Here is a 24221-nt window from a genome sequence, read left to right on the forward strand (position 1 = left end):
CCTAGGGAATATAGACTAAAAAGGTCACTAATTACAGTGGCCAAAAGTCAAGTTTTCTGTAGATATGACCAAGTCACCATGTGAACAGTGGAAGTGCATGTCTTTCCTAAAACTGACATCTCACACATACAGGATCAAGATACCTCACAAATTTAAATCCCTCAAAAATACACACTATCCACAGTCACTCATAATACATATGTTCTTAAAACAATCTTGAGAAACTCCAACATTCATCCCACTACAATCACTTTAAAAGGTTTCTAGTGATACAGAATAATATTGAATGTAAACTGTAATTGAAAAGTAAATAAAAGAAAAATTTTAAATTTTTAAAAATGAAGTTTCTAGTAAAAATATAACATCTGTCCATAAAAAAGAAATGAAAAAAGGAGGTATGACATGTTGTATTTCCAGAGTCCATCTAACCAAATGTATCAGTTTATTTTTTGAGTGGTGAGGAACTACATGTCATGGAGTTCTTTCTGCCTATGCAGTAAATTAATCCAAAAGTATTGGAAAGGATCAATAAATCTGGTGGTGCTAAGGAACAAGACTAAATATTGCTTTCCTAGAATAATTGTTTAAGTTGTTTCTGAGCTGATCTGTGTTGCTTTGAAGAACACTATTTGACTCTTACTATATTCCAAATATAGAACAAGAACTTTTATTATATCAGGGTTTAACTGTGTAATAATATGAAATATTCAAATTTAAATTAAACTTTTTAAAAAATGTTAAATTTTCAAATTAAGAGGATATATTAAAGACCAATATGTGCCTTTTCTAAATATTTATTATTCATATCAAGAGTATCAGTGGTCAAGATGGAGGCATAAGTAGACACACTTCACAAAAAGAATTACAACTAAGTCTCAAAACAAGTAACGCCCAGAACTGTCAGAAAATCAAACTGTATGGAAGTCCAACAACCAAGGATTTAAAGAAGCCAAATTCATCCAGACTGGTAGGAGGGATGGAAACACAGAAATGGGCAGACAGGCATGGGTGGTCCCTCATTCATGTGTGGTAGATAAAAATCAGGAGGGATACCTTGAGAGGGAGCAATCCCAGCCCCAGGCCAGGCCACACAGTCAGGGTTCCAGCACAGGGAAGATAAATCCCCATAACGTCTGGCTGTTAAAACCAGTGGGAGCTGGGGCAGTGGAAGAAACTGCTGGGTTTTCAGGAAACTCTGCTTAAAGGGCCCACACAGTCTTAAAACATACACAAACCCACCCACTCTGGGATTCAACACCAGGACAACAACTAGAAGGGCACCAGTCACATATGGAGAGTAAGTGAAGTGACTGGAAAGGCGGTGAGTTCCAGGCAAACCTCCAGAAGCCAGGCAGTGGCACAGTCCCCTCTCCGAGCCCTCCCCCCCACACAGAGCCACAAAGCAGTAAAGCGGGTTGCCCTGCCCTGGCAAGTACCTAAGGCTCCACCCCACACAATTCACACGTATCTTTTCAACAATAGGCCATACTACTAAGACAGGGAGTCAAAGAAGCTCTACCTAATACACAGAAACAAACACATGGAGGCTGCCAAATTGAGGAGACAAAGAAATGGCCCAAATGAAAGAAAAGAACAAAACCCCAGAAACAGTACTAAACAAAATGGAGATAGCCCACCTATCAGATGAAGAGTTCAAAACACTGGTGATCAGGAAGCTCAAAGAACTCATTGAGTATGGCAACAACAATAATGAAGAAATAAAGGTTACACTAAGTGAAATAAAGAAAAAAATCACCTTTTTTTCTGCAACAGATTTGCTGCCAGAACATAGGTGTTATGAAAACCACCACCAAATCAAAGCCAAAAATGGGAAAGGAAAAGACTCACATCAACTCTGGTCGTTGGGCACATAGATTCTGGCAAGTCTACCACTACTGGCCAGTTGATCTACAAATGTGGTGGGATCGATAAAAGAACCACTGAAAAATCTGAGAAGGAGGCTGCTGAGATGGGGAAGGGCTCCTTCATGTATGAATCTTGGAAAAAACTGAAAGCTGAATGTGAGCATAGTATCGCCATCAATATCTCTCTGCAGAAATTCAAAACCAGCAAGTATTATGTGACCTTCATTGATACCCCAGGACACAGAGACTTTATCAAAAACATGATTACAGGCACATCTCAGGCTGACTGTGCTGTCCTGATTGTTGCTGCTGGTGTTGGTGAATTTGAAGCAGGGATCTCCAAGAATAGGCAGACCTGTGTGCATGCCCTTCTGGTTTACACACTGGATGTGAAGCAGCTGATTGTTGATGTTAACAAAGTGGATTCCACTGAGCCACCCTACAACCAGAAAAGATACGAGGAAATTGTTAAAGAAGTCAGCACCTACATTAAGAAAATTGGCTACAACCCTGACACAGTAGCATTTGTGCCAATTTCTGATTGGAATGGTGACAACATGCTAAAGCCAAGTGCTAACATGCCTTGGTTCAAGGGATGGAAAGTCACCCGTAAAGATGGCAGTGCCAGTGGAACCACACTGCTTGATGCTCTGGATCATATCCTGCCACCAACTCATCCAACTGATGAGCCCCTGCATCTGCCCCTCCAGGATGTCTACAAAATTGCTGGTATTGGTACTGTTCCTGTGGGCTGAGAGGAGACTGGCGTTCTCAAACCTGGCATGGTGGTCACCTTTGCTCCAGTCAATGTTACAACTGAAGTCAAGTCTGTTAAAATGCACCATGAAGCTTTGGGTGAAGCTTTTCCTGGGGACAATGTCAAGAATATGTCTGTCAAAGATGTTGGTCATGGCAATGTAGCTGGTGACAAGAAAAATGACCCACAAATGGAAGCAGCTGGCTTCACAGCTCCGGTGATTATCCTCAACCATCCTGGCCAAATCAGTGTTGGATATGCACCTGTTCTGGATCGTCACACAGCTCATATTGCTTGCAAATTTGATGAACTGAAGGAGAAGATTGATCATCATTCTGGGGAAGAGCTGGAAGATGGCCCAAAGTTTTTGAAATGTGGTGATGCTGCCATCGTTGATATGGTTCCTGGCAAGCCCATGTATGTTGAGAGCTTCTCTGACTATCTTCCTCTGTGGCACTTTGCTGTTTGTGATATTAGATGGACAGTTGCTGTTGGTGTCATCAAAGCAATGGATAAGAAAGCAGTTGAAGCTAGCAAAATCCCCAAGTCTGCCCAGAAAGCTCAGAAGTCTAAATGAATATTATCCCCAACACCTTCCAACACTAGTGGTAAAAGAACAGTCTAAGAACTCTTTGTTTCAATTGACCAGTTAAGTTTAATAGTAAAGAACTTGTTAATGATTACAATGTCTCATAAAACCTTCAGAAGAAAAAGAGAATGTTTTGTGGACCATTGTGTGTGTGTGTGTGTGTGTGTGTGGCAGTTTTTAAGTTATTAGTTTTTAAAATCAGTACTTTTTAATGGAAACAACTTAAGCAAAATCTGTCACAGAATTGTGAGACCCATTAAAACAAAGTTTAATGAGAAAAAAATAAAAAGAAAAATCTACAGGGAACCAACAGTGAAGGGAAGGAAGCCGGGATTCAAATAAACAATTTGGAGCATTAAGGAAGGAAGAAATAAACATTCAACCAGAACAGAAAGAAAAAACAAGAATTAAAAAAAACAAGGGTATGCCCTGGCTGGTGTGGCTCAGTGGATTGAGCGCTGGCCTGCGAACTGGAGGGTCACTGGTTCGGTTCCCAGTGTAGGGCACATGCCTGGGTTGCAGGCCAGGTCGCCAACGGCAGTGTGCATGAGATGCAACCACACATTGATGTTTCTCTCCCTCTCTTTCTCCCTCCCTTGCCCTCTCTAAAAATAAATAAATAAATCTTTTTAAAAAATTTTAAGAAAAGGGTAGTATAAGAAGACCCTGGGACATCTCCAATCATACCAACATCCATATCATAGGGATGCCAGAAGGAGATGAGAAAGAGCAAGAAATTGAAAACTTATTTGAAAAAAAAAATGAAAGAAAACTTCCTTAATTTGGTGAAGGAAATAGACATACAAGTCCAAGAAGCACAGAAAGTCCCCCAAACAAGTTGGACCCAAAGTGGACCACACCAAAACACATCATAATTAAAGTGCCAAAGGTTAAAACTAAAGAATCTTAAAAGCTGCAAGAGAAAAGCAGAGAGTTACCTACAAAGAGTTACCATAAGACTATCAGCTGATTTCTCAAAAGAAATTTTTCAGGCAAGAAGGGACTGGTAAGAAGTACTCAAAGAGATGAAAAGCAAGGACCTACAGCCTAAATTACTCTATCCAGCAAAACTATCTTTTATAATGGAAGGACAGATAAAGTGCTTCCCAGACAAGGTAAAGCTAAAGGAGTTCATCATTGCCAAGCCATTATCACATGAAATGTTAAAGGGGCTTATTTAAGAAAAAGAAGATCAAAACTATGAACATTAAAAAGGCAACAGATTCACCACTATCAACAACTGGATCTAAAACAAACCAAAAAAAGAAACCACTAAGCAAACAACCAGAACAGGAACAGAATAATAGGTATAGAGATCATTTGGAGGGTTATCAGCTGGAAGGGGGAAGGGGAGAATGGGGGAAAAGGTCAGAGACCAAAAAGCATAATTGGTAGGTACAAAATATACAGGGGAATGTTAAGAACAGCACAGGAAATGGAGAAGCCAAAGAACTTATAAGCATGACCCATGGACATGAACTAAAGGGGGGATTGCTGGAGAGAAGGAAGCTACCAGGCAGATGAGGGCAAAAAGTGAAAAAATTAGAACTGTCATAACATAATCAATAAAATATACTTTTAAAAAAGAGTATCAAGCCAATGCATTATGATTGTGAATCTTACATACCATATAAAAATTTTCTATAATAAATAAAACCCCTAATCTCCAAAACCAAATACTTCTTAAATGAATATTTATTAGTGTTTCTAACATGAGCATCTGGGGCCAGGAGATTGACTATATGTCTGAGAGAGGGTTTTTTGTTTGTTTTGTTTTGTTTTTAACATGGTAGCATTGTTTCTCTCTGACTTATAAAACCTAAGGTATTATGTTTTGTGATGCTAATATTGATAAGTAATGAAACATTTACATTATGGGCCCTGTGATATAAAGGAAGATATGTGTAATAGAAGGAAAGATATGTACTCCATATTACAAAACAGAATAACTGATTTGATCTTCCCTATAATTCAAAGCATGTTAGAGTGTGCCTCATAATGGGTTTTATTATGTTCTGTTCCATAAAGCACTTCTAGCCACTTATAATGATAAACTGATATTTCAGTGTTACCCATATAACTCCAAATAGAGTTTTCAAATCATAATTCCATGCAGAAATCAGCCTAAAAGTATTACAGCATTTTTAAACACTTAAAAGTGTTATGAAATTTTCTTGAATGTTGAAATATTTTATATACACCACAGCCTTTTGTAGTATTTATGGAGGGTAATAATGGTAGGTGCAGATACTCAAACCAGTGCAAACTTGTCCTATATAGATAAAGAGATGCTTCTGTTTACATATGGATATTCCTGAAAATTAGGAGAAAAAAGTCAAAACTAAATAAATATTTAATATGTCAGCATCTGTCATAGTTGTGTGTGTGCTTTACTATTATTGACTAGCAGTAGTATTGCTACTCTAACCAACTTCATTAAAGAATAAAAGAAAAGTAATAAGTCATTTCACACTCTGTCTGACCATTATACAATAATAGCAAGATTTCATGCAAGGGTACAACATTATGCCCATCTGCAATCACAGTCTCTTTGCAAAAATCTCAATTCACACTTCACATGCAGCTAACCTTGTTACCATCCCTTCCTAAATCCATCAGTGTTGCAGCTGCACGTCTTCACAGCCCAACATCTTAAAATTCATCACTTTGGCACCTAAGCATCACTATAGGTCAAGATAAAGAATCCAGCCAAGAATAATTAAAGGGCACCCAGATGTTTAGTTTACTTATCTCAAGCCTTTCCTTTAACATATTTGAATTGCCTGTGTGTACTATTTCTTTCATAATCTTAAGATATGTGCAATGTGATTATTTTAAAGGTATAAGACCTGGAACAATACATTTCAGACTTTTTTTTTACAAGTATAGTTCTTTGTAGTTGAAATTTGAACAAGAGGCATGATAATGAGTAGGTTGAGGGAAGGAAAGGTGTTATCTCATTAAGGTAATTACTAAGACATCCTCACCATTATAGTGGTTTGAAAATGTGGCAATTAAAGCGCCCTACATGGGCTCCTGGAGACAAGAGAACAAGACAGTTCTCTTGGAACTTCTATGTTATGGTTAATGTGTGTCATGTAAATGAAAGGGTAGACTATTGCTATTTAGTTCTTTTCCTCAGTTCTCCGCCCCCACCCTCAAATTTCTTTGTGGGTTATGTTTTATTTTTTCCTTTAACCTGAATTTAGTTCTGATGACAGGTACCAAATTGACAGCCCTAGAAGCTAAAGCCTTCTTTTTACCCACAGAACAGGTGGAGCACAGAAAACAGTAGAGCATACCAGGCAGGCCACATGCTCTCATCCCAAATCAGAAGAGGCCTAACTTTCTTTTCTCTTCTTTAGTCAGGCAAGCTTCCTCTGATGAGAAGATTGCCAAATTCATAGCCAAAGTCAGTGAAGCTCAAACTACACATTCTTAAAAAAAAAAAAAAAAAAAAAAAAAAAAAAAAAAAAGCAAATGGTATTCTTAGCTTACTTCACCACAACATATACAGGCTAATTCACACAGCTCTAAATTTGCTAAGACAGAATTTGTGCTAATCACTGAAACCACTGCTTTTGCTCAGTAACTCATTTCCCTTCTTGAGCTGGTCATCTTGCTCTTTCATTGCTTCTTTGCCCTAATCAACATAAATAAATAATAAAGTGACACATCAAATAGCATATAGAATCCATTCTCCAAAGTCTTGCTTTTGTGCTTATTGAAGTATTATTTATCTCAAGTTAAGGAAAATAATCTAAATGTCCAGCAATGGAAGAATAGTTGGCTCTATCATGGCACATTTATGAGAGAGAATATTTTGTATCAAATAGTATACTTACAAAGAGTTTGAAATAATACATAGAAATACTGATTCTACATGAGAAAAGCATAAAAGATATTCCAGATGAAGTGCGATCACAACTATGTAAAAATTCACAGCAAAAAAAAAATTAAAAATAATAAATCAAATATTAGCAGTACTTGTTTTTGAGTGATAGAAGATGGACTTTATTTCTTCTTTCTACTCTTCAGTATTTTATAAATGTTCCACAGTTAGCATGCATTGCTTTTATAATAGGAAAGTTAATAATTTTTACAAAGGTTTGTAAAACTTTTATAGCAGGATTTAACCACAAAAAATTTAAGTACATTAAAAAAGAGAGTCAAGAATTATCTGAAAATGCTGTAAACTATAGTATCTCTTTCCTTTCCTTTCTCTAACTTCACAGGAAAAAGAATGGGAGAGGGGACATGGATAAAAGGGAAAAAAAACACTAAGCAAATATATTGTAGAAAAAACTAAAGCTTAAAATAAGTAATAAACTAGATGACGTTTGAGATTACTTCCAGTCCTGGGTTTGGATCAAGGACAGCTCTGCTTAAAATCCAATTACTTATTAATGTGGATGTTGGGAAATAACTCTTCTGGACGGAACCAAGTAAGAGTCATGTTCTCCATAGAGACTATATCATTTATGGGAGAAAAAGAAAGATCTGTAAACACGCTGGCAAATAAGGGGGATCCTTCCTGCATAGCCATGGAGGTATACAGCACTGCTGGTAAAAAGCAGTGTTTTCAAGAGTTCTCTCTTTTTTTTTAATCCTAGTCCAAAAAGTTAATAGTAGGATTCAATAAATCCACAAGCTTAATTCAACTTTTCAACATTGACTTCCCTCAGTAGAAATGTTTGGTCCATCTCATTTGCCCCCATAAAGACACACCAAATATATAAAATAGCAAAGTAAAAATCAGGAGGATAAAGTCAAGACAGGAATGGAGAGCAGAACCAACTCTGAAGATCAAGGCCTTTTTTTTTTTTCTTTTCTTTTTTTTTTTTAAGTCTCCAGGCAGGCTAGGGCCTTTCTTTACTGAATTCACTCACCTGTCGCTTCTCACCAGACGCCTGGCCATCAGATCTATTAGCAGTTCCTGAAATGAAAGCAGTTATTATTTCTTTGCTAAATGAGGTGGAAAGGTCTAATGTTTATATCAATTCTAATCGAATTCTACCCTAATAAATATCTTCATGGGAGGATTTTGGGCATGTGGAAATAACTGTGCCTTCTACAAGGATAATTAGGCCACCAGCCTCAGGGTGGCACGTGTGGAATTGCATAACGTCATCCCTTTGGCCCCACCAAGGGCAAAGCATTGTAACCCAAGACGGTAACAAGAAGGGTAGAAGAAAGGGGTAACAAAAGTTTGGGCCTGGTCTCTGGAACCAGGCACACCTGGGAAAACTTCACACAAGGTTGAAGGAGGAAAACAGGAGCCCAGACAACAGCACACTTTCTTATTTGCCCTCTGATTGGGCAAAGCTAAGGTGGGCAGGCAGAGAGCTAACACGTGGCAGAAATAGGTGGGAAGAACTGGTCCTTAATGATGTGCTGTGACATAAATCTAGAGAAGTCAGCAGAGGAGATACAAAATATGGATTTTCAGAAAGGAACATAAAATGAGGTACCCCATGCCACACTTACCCATTTGTGCTTTATATGACTGTATGGGCCAATCTATCAATGCATAGCATTAAAAGATATGTGACAATTATGCATCTATTCACATATGAACATGTTTAATGTAATGGCAGTGTGCTCACTCAAGGTTGGTGAGCAAGTAGGTGTCCTTTTGAAATCTTAATTGAATGGGAACTATTCTGTAAACTTCCATTACTAACAGAACAAGTTTGTGGGAAATGGAGCAGATGAATGATAATTTAACATTTTAAAGTGATTTCTGGCTCTGATACACCCTATTTCCAATGGGCAACTCTGTCTCTTAAACTCTGGGCTAGATATCCCCTTCCCATAGTTCTGCAAATGCCCAGCCAGGCAAGGCCAGAGTTGGTGTAAAAGAAAGTTGTGCAACCAGCTCTTTCTGTGGTACTTACCAAACATTACATCTTTCAGAAACTATGGCATGCCAATTTTCTCAAGTAAGAAATCTTAAGTAAATAAAAAGTTTCATATTTAGATCACTAGGAAATCATCTCATAGCAGTTCACGTAAGGAGCAAACTGCCCCGTGAGAAAGAGACCTGCTGTGATCTCTTCACTTGGAGGACTCCCACACCTGGAAACTACACCAAGTAGCTTAGTTTCCCTAGAATAGGAAGTGAATAGCACCGACTTCCTTCTTTTTCTAACACTCTGTTAGCCTATTGGTTTTAGAATGCAGACTATGTTTCCACAATGGGCACTCTAATTTTGGAGCACGGGAGTAGGGAAAGAGTGCACCATCAATGCTTAATTCCTTTCTCCTGAAGCGGCATTGTGTCTATACATATTGGTCTATAGGAAACTTATCTTCCCATTTCAACTACGGAGGTATGCCCTGGAACACAGCTTCCTCCAGACCCTGCAGGCTTTACTGGCTCCCCAGTGCGGCTTGAGCTTACAAATGTGGGCAGTCTATGCTGTTACAAGTCTTTATCAGCTTCTAAATGCCATCCCTGCAACTTCAACGGGAAAGAGGAAGAGGAGAGCCAGAGGGGAAACTAGGGGGGAGAGGTCAAGAAAAAGGAGCTGGCTTCCAAGAATTAAGGAATAATCTGAAGGAGTCAGCCATTTTCAGCCATGGGGCCTTTTAGGGGGAGGGAGAATATGAAGAAGGCTACAGATGTGAGCTCCCACCTGGGCAAAGATTATTTTACTATCTTCGTAGAAAAAAGGAGAGGGCTTTATAGTCACTCCCGAGCCCAGAGATCTGAGAGAAGGCCCTGTTCTGCAGGCCCAGTCCAAGCACCCTTTATTCATTAAAGCCTATCCCCGGTCTTTAGGTCCGGCTGCGCGCATTCCTCCCTGAAACGCCCTCTGTAACTGGGCGCAGGAACTTGTGGCCACCAGGCTTTCCCCGGGGCGGGAGGAGCGCAAAGACTGGGCTGGGACACACACCGCGGGAGATCCTGCGCGGAGCCCGCGCACTGCAGCCGGGCTTAAAGCCGCTGCGCTAACCGCTGGCTGCAATGCGTTAGGAATGGGCGGGAAGACTGCTAAACCAAGGGACTCTTGACTAAAGAATCAAGTGAGGCGGCCAGAGATGGGGGGGGGGGCGGGGGGCAGGAATTAATGAGCTCCACAAAGCGACGTGGCCCTTTCATCGTAAATCAAGTTCAGTCCCCCGCTCGAGGAGGTCCTCCTCTTTCAGTGGAGCTCCCGCAGGGGCGACCCGCTGTCCTGGGCCAGATAGTACCCGGAGCTGGGGGAGTCCCAGACGGGCAGGGAGGGGCCACCGGGTGGGAGTAGCGGTGGAGATCAGGGCCTCGGCTCAACCCGAACTGCCGCGCGGGCGGCCGCCGCCGGAGCTCCTCTTCCGGGCTTCCGGCCGCCGAGGCGGCGTTTCGCCGAGCACACGCGGCGCTGCGCGAGCGGAGAAAGTGAAAAGGGCCGTTTAGAGAGGTTCCACCGGCGACCTCGCTGCAACCCCGGCGCAAAGGTTTCGAAGCAGCAGACTTGAGGCCCCGCTCCTCCCCAGTCGGCTTCCACTAAGAACTTACTAAATAGGAGCGATTGAGAGTTGATCTGTCACTGAGCACTACTTACCCCGAGATCTTTTGGTTTGTGAATTACTTTATTGATCTGAAGATTTTGTTCTTTGGAATGTGACCCTGTTTGGACCTAGAGCAAATCAAGAAACCGCTGATGGGGAGGTCGCTTTGTAATCACCTCGCGGACGTCCTCCGCCGGCGTTGCGGACCCTAACTCGGCGCGCCCCCTGCGGTCGCCTAGGCTTTGCCTGGAATCCGTCCGCCCGGGTGCTTTGCTCCTACGCGCGCCCAGGGAGCTGTCTGTGGTGCTAGGAGAGAGAAACCGAGCGAGGGAAGTAGGGAGAGAGACCAGGAAAAGCAGAGAGGAGAGAAACTGAGAATGCCAGGCTGGCCGAGGTGGTCCACCCACCAACACTCAGACTGACAGACACCTTCAAAATTCAGCCGGAAGGACGGGAGGAAGAAAGTCCCTTCCGAGTCATCTCATCGTCCTGAGACAGCTGCTCTCGTTTTCCAGTGCAAGAGGCCAGTGTTTTCTCTGAAAGCACACCCCCCAACGCCCCCCCTACTCAGCAGCGTGCCAAAGGTCAGAAGGGAGGGGCACTGGACCTGGCTACGAGACCCAAATGCAGGGAAAGAAGTGGTAGAAAGGCTGCAACTGGACAAGAAGTGGGATTGGGCAAAGACCTAGTGGAAGACTCAAAGAGCCTGTCCCAGGGTCCACGGGGTAAACCCTAGAGAAGTCTGCACTCGCCCTTCTTCCCACATCTCTAGACAACTGCCAAGGCACAGGGCAAGCCAGCTGTGCTTCACCAAGGATCCAGAGCTATGGAGGAGAGATCAGTTCCCTCTGAGGCTCACTCTTGCTCCTGACTATTCGCACCAGTGACAAAAAGTCAGTTTCTTTCCAAGTATGTTGACTTCAAGCCGTGCCTGGCTTTTTAGAAAACCAGGCAGCTCTTTTACAGTATATTTTTGTAACCACGTGGCTTAACAGGAACCAAAGTTTCCCTAGCCCTGGGGAGAGCTTTTCAGAATATTTTTAGAAAGTTAAAAATACAGCAAAACAAACTATTCACAAGCCGCCTGTTTAAAGAGGGGAGGTGGGATTCGGCAGACTTCTGGGGAAGGGCTGCCTAAGCAAGAGTCAGATGGCAGGGAGGGAGGAAGAGGGAAGTCTTAGTTTGAGCACAAGCGGTTTCATTTGCAACAGAGGAAATCGGCTGGCTAATTTGCCATCATGTGGGCTTTCATTTTAAGGGGTGGGGCAAAAATAAGCTGACAGAAGGTGGTAGGTGTATTCGCGGGAAGCACCGAGGCAAGCAGCAATCATTACTTTGCAACTCATTGAAAATTACTGGCTTGAGTTAAAACGACTAGCTGCTAGCTGAGGAGTTAACTTGCTTTACACCCACTACAAATTTGTGCTAGGTTCGCTGGGATTCCAAGAGCTAGTCTTGGGGTGGGCAAATCTAAGAGGTCTTTGCGGGTGTTTAAACATCTCTCTAAAAGAAGTTGGTGTTCCTGTGTTTCTGTAGCAAGCAAAGATTGCCACAGAGAGACTGTTTTTGCCAGTCCCAAATTACTGAAAGGAGCAATGGAGTCTAGTTGTGGAGTGCCCTTCAGATGCTGGCTGAAGGTGGGAAGAGAAAAGGAGTGCAGCTCCCAGGGACTACTTTCCTCCGGGCCTTCATGGCTAACCCCGGGCCTCCCGAGAGAAGAGACCTATGGCTGTTATCTTGTTCCTTGCTTTTCAGAAAAATGTGGGGTGGCACTCTTCACCTCTTAGCCACCCCTCCCCACTTTGTTGGGCAGGCACAGAAGGACAGAAGGACTCCTTTTAAAGGAAAGGACTGGGTTTGTGTTTGACTTTTAAGCAGTACGTTGGGCATATTTGAAGTGAGAGTCACCTGCTGAGGTGCCCTTGGTAGTGATGCTACAGAAAGAAAAGAATGAAAAGAAGACATCCAGGACTCAACTTTCTTCCCAGAACCACCCTCTACCCTCATCATCCACTTGGACAACGTAGAGGCAACAGGAAGTAACCAAATTTAGAAAGAGAATTGGCACATTCAGCGGCATGGTTGGTGGGGAGTGGGTAATAAGACTTTGAAGAAAAGCACATTTGAGAGGATTCTGGTGAATCTAGAGTATTTTCTAGTAGCAGTGGAATATGAGATTAAGAAACCTTGGTTTCTATAGACATAGTGCTTCCCCCTGCATTGTCCATCTATGCAGTCCAAGTTCAGCCTTGACAGTGAAGGGGCAGCAGGCAGGCTGCTCAGCAGAATGGCTGGTGAGCTGCTGGCAGCAGATGGGTGCTAGAGCCTTGTCTGTATTTGTAGGTTTATGTTTTTCCCAACTGGACCTGAGGCCATTTTTTTGTAGGAATTTGGGATGTGTGAACTCCAGGTCCCACTTGTGTCGAAACTGACCAGTCCCAGGACCAGTGCAGACAGAACCTATGGTTCTGCCGAGCCTTGGAAAGTGTCTTTTTAGGCCCAGGCAGACCATTTTGAATTACTTCAACTTGACTGTAAAACCAAGCAGCAGCTAAGATGGAAGGAGGAGCATCCGTTAAGTGCTCTGGCTTTGGGCATTCCTCCTAGTCACAGCAACACCCAGCTTCCAGCCCAGCCCAGCTGCCTGAGTTTCCCCCCAGCTCAGCGGGAAGAAAAGGAAAAGGGGCAGCCCAGCCCCTTTTGTTAAAATCAAACAAGACCAAGACCATTTTTAAAACAAATGGATGAGCTGGAGAGAAATCTGCGAACCACTCCCTAATTAGCAAAGGTCTGATTGAAGCGCCTGAAGCAATTTCCTCCTGGATTTCACTTCTTTCTTCCTTTCTTCTTTTCCTCTCCTCCCCAAAACACACTCCCACAGCACTCCAAATCCTTAAAAATGTTTTTTTAACTACTAAGGTTTAGACATCAGAGAAAGTTGGAGGATGGGTCTGAATGTGTTTCTGCTGTGTGACTTACCCCTTTGACACTGTTCAAAGATAAGAGTGGGGACAGATATATAAGGTTACTGGATGTGGGATCCTACTCTCTCGCTCTTCAAGAAGTAATCTAGGGGCTGGAGAAGGTGGGAGCAGCCCAGGAACTGCACCCCACCCCCCATTCAGTTTTTCAGTCTTATATAGTCCTGAGTGCTGAGCATCCGGGGGGGGGGGGGGCATCTGGGCAGAAATCAGGCCCTCGCCAGAGTTACTACAAGTATTTTACACACCCATTCACACCCACTCCTAAAGCAGGCAGTGGGCTTCCTCCACCCTCCGGGCAGGTCCTCTCATTTTGTGGTTCCCAGGTCCTCCAGAGGCTCTGATAAAAAGCTTGGCTCGCCTGTCCGGGCCAGAGTTGCATTCCCTCTCGAGGCATCCCTACTCACTCACAACCTACTCACTAGGACGAGAGGCTCGGCCTGCGGCAGCGGGCTGGACGCCCACCCGGGGAATGAGAAGGCTAAGATCAAAGCCGCCACCAGGGTTTGTTAGCCGGCCCTCTCCGAGTCCCCGGGGCGTCCTAATTGCGCGCCCTGCAGCCTCGCGCTCGCAGGCTGTCCTGCCGTGCGGGCGGCGGGCCTCGGGCTTCGGAACAGCTGCGAGGCCCGCGGAGCGTCGGCGCGCCCGCCCGACACTGGGGACCCTGGCTGCCCCGGGAGGAAGCCCTGGGGAAGGAGGAGGGGCGGACAGACCCGGTTCAGCTGGGGCTGCCGGGCAGGCCCAGGCAGCAGGGAAAGTTGGCCTCTCACTTAGCAATCACCAGCAGCCTACGGGCAGCTTTCTCTCCGGGCCTCGCAGGCTGCTCTGAAACCATCCACTTAAAAATAAAGAAAACCACACAAATAAATAACGGCTCGGAAGAGGCCAGCATGAAAAAATGGAGCTGTTTTTTATACAAGTCAACCCGACATCTTTACAGATTTCATAAATTCCTAATATTCCGGGAAGGATTTTTTTCCTAAATCAAATCGGTCACTTCACCATAGTACATTCTGCTTTAGTAAAATCAGCTCCCTTGGATTTCATCACTTGTTAAAAAAAGATAAACTTTATTTTTGTAATTTTCAATCACAAAAAATCTATATTTTTGTCTAAGCATTTATTTTACTGAATCAAAAAGACATGAAAAGAAAAATCATGTTTTACTAACGTATATAAGTGACTCTTTTTTGGACAACATATAATAAATATGATATATCACTTATCACTCAGTCTTTCAAATGTACATTTTTTTTTTCATTTTATGGAGCATGCCACTTTTCCAAAAGAAAAAAGATCATGAGAAATCAGTGCAAAGTTCTCAGTTAGCCTCCTCTTTTCTCTGGGGCAGGCGGAAGGTCCACAGCAACGCCCTCTGCCTCAGAACTGGAGGCCGTCTGTCCACCTACAATTCTCCGCCTGTGCAGTTTCCTCTCCGTGCCCTTCTTTCTTTCCTCCTTACCCCTCCCCCTCCCTCCCTCCTGCTTGTCCCTAAAGTCATTTTTAAAAGAACTTGAGGTTTTGTTTTTGTTGATGTTTTCACTTACTGATCGCACTTTGTGTGGGGTCAGCGTTTTCACCAGTCACACTGCAGTGGGGGAGCTTTCCAGCCCTGCCCCTGGGGGTGGGGAGAGGGACAGCCGAGGGCTGGCTCCTCTGGGGGGCCCCGCCCATTGGTGAGTGTCTTCCTCTCTCACTCCGTGGTCCCCGGGTGCGCTGCAGGGAGGCCCGTTGGCCGGGTGCCGGGAGAGAAAGGACGGCAGTCCGAGGAGGGGAGGGAACGGGAGAGGGACTGCAGCGCTGTCCTGGATCTTGTCCTTCACCGGGGGTGCGGGGTGCCTGGAATGGGGTTGGACAGGGGGTTGAGAGCCGGCTGTGCCCCGGGCCCCAGGCCGTGGATGAGCACGCGGGGCACCAGGGGCCGCTGCAGCGGGGGGTGGGGTGCGGGAGGAGTCCGGTACATGCTGCTGTACATGGCGGCGGCCGCGGCGGCTGCAGTAGTACTGTCCATGCTGCCCAGCAGGCTGGGATGGTAGAAGTAAGGCGACGGAAACATCCTCTGCAGTGCCGAATAGTTCCCTGCCTCGGCCAGCAGCTCCAGGCCCACAGCGGTCTGCCGCTTCCACTTGGTCCTGAAAAAAAGTGGACGTACGCGCACCCCGCAGCTGCGGGCACGGTCCAGGCGCCAAGGCCCCTTCTCTCGCCCTCTCCCTCCTTCTCTTCCTGGGGGACAGGAGGCTGAGAACCGGGGATGGCCCCATCTTGTGCACCTCCCACCCCCAACACCACCCTCTTGCTCACAGAGTGACCAAAAGCCAAGGCGGTTTTTCTGAGATATTCGCAAATGAAATTCTACAAGCTTTGCTGCCTCATTCCCTGCTCCCCTGTTTCCTGCCACCCCTTATAGTTTGGCTACCTCTGGAAACTTTCCTGAAAGCCGGCAAAGGCCACTCTTTCTATAGGCGATCTTTCCCCTCCTCTAATTCCCTTCCGTAGTGAGTGGTTCCCCAACAATCCTAGAGTGTCTCTCTGCCCTCCCCCGCCTTTCCTCCTGGCTGAGAAAGAAGAAACGGTAAACAAAGGGACACAGAGACTCCTGGGCCTTGGACCCGGCCTCTCTCAGTCCCCAGGGCCATTGGGGACATCTCTCTCTTAAGCCTGACAGGACCTTACAGGAGGCAGGGGACTTAGGGCAAGGAAGGTGACAAGGTTTCCAAACAGAATTCGGAATTCGTTTGAGGGAGTTTTCTCCCAAGGGGTCAGTACCTCCAGGCCATTCCAGGAGGGAAAAAATGCATTTCAAGATATTTTCTCCTCAGGGAGAGAGTAACAATTAAAATCTGTGATCAGCTTTTCTCAGTCTCCTCCCTCCCCCACTGCATTCTTGTTAGAAAGAGGAGGAGAGCAGGCCTTTGCTCAACTGTCTCATGAAGGAACTCAGGACTGATGGGCCATCCATACCCGGCAGCTCCAGCCAAATTAATAAACATGTCGTCCATTTTAAATTGGTTACAAATGACACTAATGTTTTCCGACAGAATTAGGGTGGCTAAAACCGTATGTAATGAGACAGAAAATTATGGTAAAGATGACAACTGGATGGGCATTTCTGACTGCACTTATGGACGATTAGAACATGAACAAGAGAAAAATCGAGACAAGGGAGACAAGTACCAGGCTTAGAAACACAGTATAACCTCAGCCTCAGCTTGCCTGGGTTTCCTCTACAGTTCAGGGGCCTTGCAAGCTTTGCCAGCTCCCTTCCAAATTTCCTTTGAGGCTCCTGGTGGGCTCCGGGGCAGCCAGTACAGGGGACAGATCCTCAGTATGGATGCCTAACGAGACACTGATTTATTCTCCTGCCTGCTGCTGCCCACCTTAGCTGTCCTGGCCACCTCACTGGCCAACACAAGGGCATTTAAGTCAAGACAGTGAGGTAGTTCTTCCAAGACCGAAATAGCTAGGCTGTGTCGCCAGCTACAGACGTTTGGAACCAGTCTGCGGCAGGCCCAAAGGGTACACCTCGCAGGCTCCACGGGCCTGAGTGTCAGCTGCATGGATGTCTGGTTTTGAGAAGGTGTGGCTTGGTTGATTTTGGGGCAAAGTGGCGGAGGGGGCCATGGGTGGAATTCTAGCCACTCAGATTTGAGAGGGAAAGTAGCACATGTTAAGACACTTACAAGTGCAAAATTTTCTAAACTCCAGCTGCCTATGGACAGCTCTTACCTTGGGGGAGTGGCTAATCCCTGCCCCTGCTTGAAAGCCCCCCAAGTGCCCACTCCAAGCCCTCTGAGTCCCTAGCATCTCCCAAGGCCAGGAGGGAAGAAGACTAGTGCTATGGTCATGACCTGGATGGCCAGATGCTTTGGTCCCCCACAGACCCTCCCTTACCTGCGATTCTGGTACCAGGTCTTGACCTGGGTGTCAGTGAGGTTGAGCGAAGCCGCCAGGTCCATACGGTCCTGCACACTCAAGTACTTCTGCCGCTCAAAGCTACGCTCCAGTTGATTGAGCTGGTGGTCAGAGAAAGCCGTCCTGGCCTTGCGAGGCTTTTTGGCTCTCACAGGGGGACTTTCTCGGCTACTTGTAATCTCCCGGTCTCCTTCTTCCTTTGTTCCTATGATAGAAATCCAGACACAGCTCAGTAAAGTAGCCTGGAATAGGGAAGGATGGAGCGTCCTCCTGGCATACATTTCCACATTCCCAAGCCAGCTGCCAGTCTCTGGGGACTATATTCTGCCACTCTCCTCACACACATACTTAGATTTCAGCCAGTGTGGAGAAAGAGGACCAATTTCTGTCTAGGGAGTACGAAGCCTTGTGTGGAGTTCCTTAAAAGGGTTGTAAAACGGTATCATATCTCTCCACCTTTGAAATTTAAAAAGAAAAAATACTTTCTAATAAAGGGCCCTTTTGTTACTGTTTCCTTGACTGGAGAGGGTGGGGAGACCCTGTCCCTTTCCTTTATTGTTTTTCACTATGACTTCATTTTTTTTTTTTTTTTTTAGATTTGGTAGTTTTCAAGAGGTCTTTCTATTTTAGTTCTTTTTTTTTTGGAGGGAGCACCTTTTTCATTTCACTTTTTCTGTTTACTCAAAGTTATAGGCATTTGTTTTCCTTTATCAGGTACACTTGGGAAATGTTGGAATCAAGCTCTCTGCAGCCGTTTGCATCACGTCTTGCAAAGCTTCAGAAAGAATATGTCACCCAGACACTGAGCTGAGCTCAAAATCACTGAGCCCATTCAGGTGACAGGCCAGAGATTTCCGGATTCCATTTGTCAACTTTGGTTTTTTACTGAAATGCTGGGAAATCAATATGTCAATCCCTCTCTGTTTGTACCCGTTTTTTGCTGTGCTCCTTGATCTTCCCTGCAGGAAGAACAATAATCTCTCTAATTGACCCACTGGGGAGGTTGGTGCACAAAAAATCGCCAGACCAGACTGTACATCTGTTTTGGGCACTATTATGCTAATGCTGTAATAGTAAAATGAGAAGCCAATATCCTACCTTCCAGACAGTCAGCACACATCTTTCCCAGGGATGGTGAATATTAATAATAATAATAACAGTAATAATAATAATAACAACAATAGACAACTTAGTAAAGGAAAAAAAACTTTCCTGCTATGTTAAAATTCTTTTGCCATAAATACCAGAACACTTATGAAATTGTCTGGAAAAACTTGAAAAAGGGAGTTGAAGGACAATTTCAATTGCCATCTTCTGATTTTACAAAAATAGATAAATTCAATTCCATAATTTTTACTTTCATAAATGCTATGTCTAAATTACTTGTAAGGAGCCAGAAATTTTACTAAAATGCAGATATTCGGTTGGAGTCATACAGTAAAAAGGGTGTTTTTAAAATACAAAAAAACTGATTATAAATTTTTATCTTGTGGACTTCCCTATATTAACCATGATCTAATTTTCAAAAAAGTTGCTCTGTTAATCAACTCGGAAATTTTTCCTCCATTAAGTCTGATAATTCCTGTGATATTGTTTAGAAAATTTGTATTTAGGGGGAAGGAAATAATTTTCATTAAAAAAAATAAGTACCATGTTGCAATTACAGCCCAAGACACCAGCTGGCTAAGCCTGTTTCTCTCTCCCACCTCTCCCTAATTCGCACTCACAAGGTCTCGGTTTAGAAAAATCTCAAGTCTTTGCCTTTTATCAACGAAAGTATTTCCCATCAAATACCCTCGCCGCTGGCCCCTTCCTAATAAATTAAAATTAGGTAAAACAAAGAAAGGAGGTGGATGACGGTGTGGGTTGAGAGGTAGAAATGCAACAATAAGCAGAACTTTGGGCGAGTCTCAAGTCCCGGAATCGCACACCCGGGCACTCGCGCCTGCAGTTTTTAATTGTGGCGAGATCGCCTCGGAAGGTGCCGGAATAACTCCCCACCAGAGAGATCTGCGGGAGACTGAAGGGGTGACAGGGAACCAGCAGGACAGGCGAGACGGCTTGGGGCTGAGGGAGCCGAGGTGGCGCGACTCACCGTGGCATTTGATGTCGCTCTGGGAATCTTCCCGCTTGTCCAGTTTGGTTTTGCTGTCCTCCTGCTCCAGCTTTGGCCTGAAGCTCTCGTGTGCTGCGTTGCTCTCCTGCTTCGGGGTGTGGTGGGGAGAGGAAACGCTGGTGCTGTAGGGTGCACAAGCCGCCAGAGGTTTGCTGTCGCCCAGGATGTCTTTAATTAAAAAAGAAGAGGTGGAAGTCCTGGGGGCCGAGGCGGCCGAGCCCAGCTGCTGAGCGGGTGGCTGCTGCGGCGGCGGCGGCGGCGGCTGCTGCGGCGGCGAAGGCTGCAAACTTTGCGTTGGGGCTGCGGCCGGCGGCGGAGGCTGCTGGCCGTGGTGGAGGTGGTGGTGATGCTGGGGCCCGTCTACCAGATGCGTCTCCGGAGGCTCCATGGTGACAGAGATGGGAGAGGAAGGCGCCGTTCCTACGGTATCAATCTCTGAACAGGGGGATGGAGTGGCCTGACTCCTAAAATCCGCGGTCCTAGTCTCACCGAGCGGGCGGAAATCTCCATTCATCATGCCGGGGCTGCCCGAGCTGGCACTGGACAAAATCGTGTCTATTCCAAAACTCGACCCGCTGGCCCCTTCCATTGTTGTCATTTCTACATGAGGTCCACGCCACTCCGCCGCTCAGCAGCCGCCCCGACCAAGCAAAGAAAGCTATCGATCGTAAAATAAACACTAAACAATGTTGTTGCCGCTTTAAAAAAAAAAAAAAAGTGGGGAAGGAGGGAAGGAAGGACAATTGGGAGGTGACAATCGGTGGGCAGTTTCGACACAACTTTTTTTCCCTTTATGCAAAAAGTAAGAGTGGGAAGAAAGGACGACTGAGGGGAAGTTACAAAAAATTGTTGAGAACGCACAGAGCTTGCGCTCCAGGGACGACCGCGCGTGTGGGGCAGCGGTGGCGGCGCAGGCGACAGGAGGTGACCCCCGAGGCTGCCGCCGCCGCCTGGGTCTGCTCACAGCCTGGCACCAGGCGGCAGCGGCGGCGGCGGACGTGTCAGGTGCAGCGACCCCGAAGCCCAGGCGGCCGAGCGCGCCTCGGAGCTCCCCGGCGGCTCCCCGAGGTGGCTTGTCGCGTACGACTTGGCCGCCCCGGCGCCGAGTTTCTGAACTTTCTCGTAAAGTTGTGGAGCAGACACCGCCGCAGTGGTCGCGGCAACACGAGGAGGAGGAGGAGGAGGAGGAGGAGGAGGAGAAGGAGGAGGAGGAGGAAGAGGAGGAAACGAAGGAGCAGGTGCAGGCGGAGAAGACGGCGGAGACGCGGCGCCGTGCGACTCCGGCTGCTGCCGGGCGCGTTCGCTTGTAATCCGGCTGCTCGCGGGCGGCGCCGACCCCCTCCCGTGACGTCACGGCCACTGCCGCCGCTCCCCCCCCACCGCGCCCCTGCCGCCGAGGCCGCGCGCCGGGCCCCGCCGCCCCCATTGGCCGCGCCCGCGCCAGCGAGCGACGCCGACGTGCCGGGAGCCAATGGCCAAGCGGCTCGCGAGCCCGTCAGCTATCGCGGGTCGGCTCCGCTGCTCTTTTGAGAAGCCGCAGATCCCTTCGCCAGCAGCCCAAGGCCGAACGCCTAGTCCTACTGTGGTCCCGGTGTCCCTGTCGTGAGGGAGGGCAAAGGGAGAGAGAGAAAGAGAGCAAAGAGAAACGACAGGAGGGAACCAAAGGGATAAAAGAGACAGAATAGTAAGGATTTGCCCATTTTCTTAAATCTGAAGAGGGAAGGAAGAGTGCAGGACGTGAAAAGCAATCTGGCCGGCTTACCTTTAGCCTCCCTTACGGCCTCCTGCGCAGCGTCCCCGAACACGCGTTTGACTAGTCCGAGGACACTGAGAGCAGAGGAGGGGGATCCCTGAAGGAACCCCCCGGAAAGTGTGTAACTCCAGCAGCCAGAGCTCTGGGTGCGCGAACGGACGTCCGGACGGACATCAAGCTCTGATTCCTCCCCCAAAGAGCTCGGGCGCCGGGCTCTGGCGCAGCCCGGGCGCCGGCCCCCGAGGGCCCGCGTCCACCGGCACTCCCTGGAAGGGCTGGGAAGCGGCCTGCTGCTCCAACCCAGTGACCCTCTCTAGTCACCAATCAGGGCCTGTGACGGGGGAAATGCCAGGCACTTTCTCCCGAGCAGGGGAAATCAAACCCCAAGGCGTTCTGTTGTGGCGCTGCAGCCGAGGCGCTTTGCGGCGTCAGGCCGGCGAGGGCGCGGAGCCTTGGGCGGTGGGTCCGCAGCGGCCGTTTCGCCTCCAGGCCGTTTTCAGTGCTCGCCCGCTCGCTTCCCGCCCCCTCCCCTCCCGTTCCCACTCCCTCCCTCCCTCATTTGGAAAGGAAACGGTCACTATGGATTTACTGGGGGACCTGGAGCAGGGCTTGACGGTGACACCTCGTCGGAGGGGATCAACTTGCATCATTTTCTCTAGGACGTTTCCAACCTGTCTCTTGTTGAATGTCAGAGTAATGGGAAGTGCCAGTGACAAGACGGCGTATTACTCCTGATTAAGTGCCGTGTCAACCTAATTAGCAGAGTAATTATAAGGTGCTAATGAATGATTCAAAGTTCTTTGAGTTACATTTTACTTCAAATTACCATTTTAAGAACCCTATGAATCTGAGTGGCTGGCATCACTGCCGTGACTAGGTGCAGAATGATGGTATAAAATGGTCTTGAAAGTTTTTAAGGGCTGGGCCGAAATCTGGGCTTCAGTTGAGATTCTGAAGCTCACTTTTGGGGAGCAGCTTTTTTCCGCCCCAATTCAGGACCAGGGGTGGAGGTTCGGGCTCGGGAAGGCAAATGACCTCCTGGGACCAGATACTGCTTTTCTGTCGGCATTGGATCTGGGCGAGCCCTGGTCCGGAACGGGGTATGTGGGAGATTCATCCTCCCTGCGTTTTCCCAGAGAATTCAATCTGTTTAACCCAGAAAAGGCGCGCCCCATTTCAAGGGTGTGTTGAGCTGTTTCTTGTGTCCTTTGTGCCGTTTTTCTCCAGGGGTCTGTCTCTGAGGAGTACTGTGGGAAGACGAAAGACCGAGGTCAGGAGGTGTACGCTTCAGGCCGCTCTCGATGTTCTCGGAAGGCGAGGGGAGTTCGGTGAGGAGCCGGGGTGGGTGAGCCCCGGGGGGCGGGGGGAGGCGCGGCCAGCGGCAGCAGGAGCCCACCTGAGAAGGTGCGGGGCGCCTGCGGAGCGCGTGGTGGGCCAGCTGGGGTCGAGCCCCTCTGGATAATGCCTAGAGCGGACTTGGCCCCTTCCAGGAGCCTGCTGGCCCGGCCTCAGCCTTCCGGCCGGTGGGGACTTTAGAACCCTTTGCCTGGGTCTTCGGAGGGCATCTGTCTTATCTAAGGCCGAAATGTCCCGCCCAAAAGGCCGGACGCCCCACACCCTCACGGCCTGGGCACCCCACGACGCTGGCACACTGGGCTTCGACCGGAAGGGCACCGGGGCTGTCCGAACTGCAGGCGGACAGTACACATTCTTCTTTCAAATAACAATTAGGGCTCTTCTCATTCAGACATTATCCACCAACTTCCCAAATGGGGCGTGTTTCCTCCCAAACCTGGGGCTCTAACCTGCCCCTCCCTGGCAGACCATTCTGGGTGGAAAGTGGGGAGGAAGAAACACATTTAAGATCCAGAACTGACGGCACTGCGCAAATCACTTATTCTCGACCTTGATAAATAATTCATTTAAGCCTGTTTTTGTTTTATTCTGATGACTAAAATGACTCAAGAGCTCAAAAAATGGGGCTCACAGCTTGTGTTGGGCTGTTTGGCGGAATTTTTTGCTTGCAATAATTCACAGCATTAGCAGAGGAGACAGAAATATGTCCCTACGGAAAAAATGAAATCTAAAAAGGGAGAGGGAAGGTGGAAGTGTTAGGGGGAGGGGAGGTGTTCGTTTTATGAAAACTCTAAAGCAAACAAAACAGAAGTCCGCCCAGTAGACCTCATCTTAAGAATGGTTCAGATCGTGTTTTCTTAAGAAAAGGTTAAGATGATGGAAGATTTCTTTGAGTGGGACGTTAGATCAGCTTTCCAGAGCAACAATTGTGAGGGGAAAGCAGGACCTTGACTTTTATCAAGGCGAGTCTCATCTTCGGGTCCTACCAGACAGGAAATGCTACTAGTGGCCAGAAGACCTAAAAGAGGGACTCGAAGACTAGGACAAGATCGAAAACTTAATGAAAAACAAATTTTTCAGGGGTGGGGTTTTGTTACTTAACTTTCCACAGATCTTTTTTCTACAGACACATTCCTCTTTTGTCATTTTTTTCCCTGAGAACATATGTATAGGGAGGGACCATGTAGATTGTGAGTATGTGAAACAGAGTTTATTCCTACATTATTATTTATTTATTATTGCATTATTTTCCACATCAACAACTGCAAACCTACTTTTGTCCCACACTGTATAAACACCCAAGCAAACAATTAACTGTTCTTTAAAAAATCAAAACTCAGAAATAGAACAGAGTGCAGATTAATCACATTTTCAGTTCCCATGTATAGGAAAAGAAAT

General features: G+C 46.6%; 1 protein-coding gene and 1 pseudogene across 1 annotated transcript; one reads left to right on the top strand and one right to left on the bottom strand.

Annotated features, from left to right (window-relative positions):
• The first annotated feature begins 1827 nt into the window (after nt 1-1827).
• On the top strand, nt 1828-3199 carry LOC129085633 (elongation factor 1-alpha 1-like; annotated as a pseudogene).
• An 11721-nt stretch (nt 3200-14920) lies between these two features.
• Nucleotides 14921-20353, bottom strand: BARHL2 (BarH like homeobox 2). Its single transcript, XM_054592053.1, has 3 exons — nt 19694-20353; nt 17578-17803; nt 14921-15818 (listed from the first exon to the last, which is right to left on the bottom strand). The coding sequence occupies exons 1-3, from the start codon at nt 20310-20312 to the stop codon at nt 15506-15508; spliced, it is 1158 nt and encodes a 385-aa protein (XP_054448028.1). The 5' UTR covers nt 20313-20353; the 3' UTR covers nt 14921-15505.
• Nucleotides 20354-24221: the final 3868 nt, after the last annotated feature.

Source organism: Pteronotus mesoamericanus, unplaced genomic scaffold, assembly GCF_021234165.1.
Source record: "Pteronotus mesoamericanus isolate MK-2021 breed Mesoamerican mustached bat unplaced genomic scaffold, CSHL_Meso_final scaffold_31, whole genome shotgun sequence".
Taxonomy (NCBI): domain Eukaryota; kingdom Metazoa; phylum Chordata; class Mammalia; order Chiroptera; family Mormoopidae; genus Pteronotus; species Pteronotus mesoamericanus.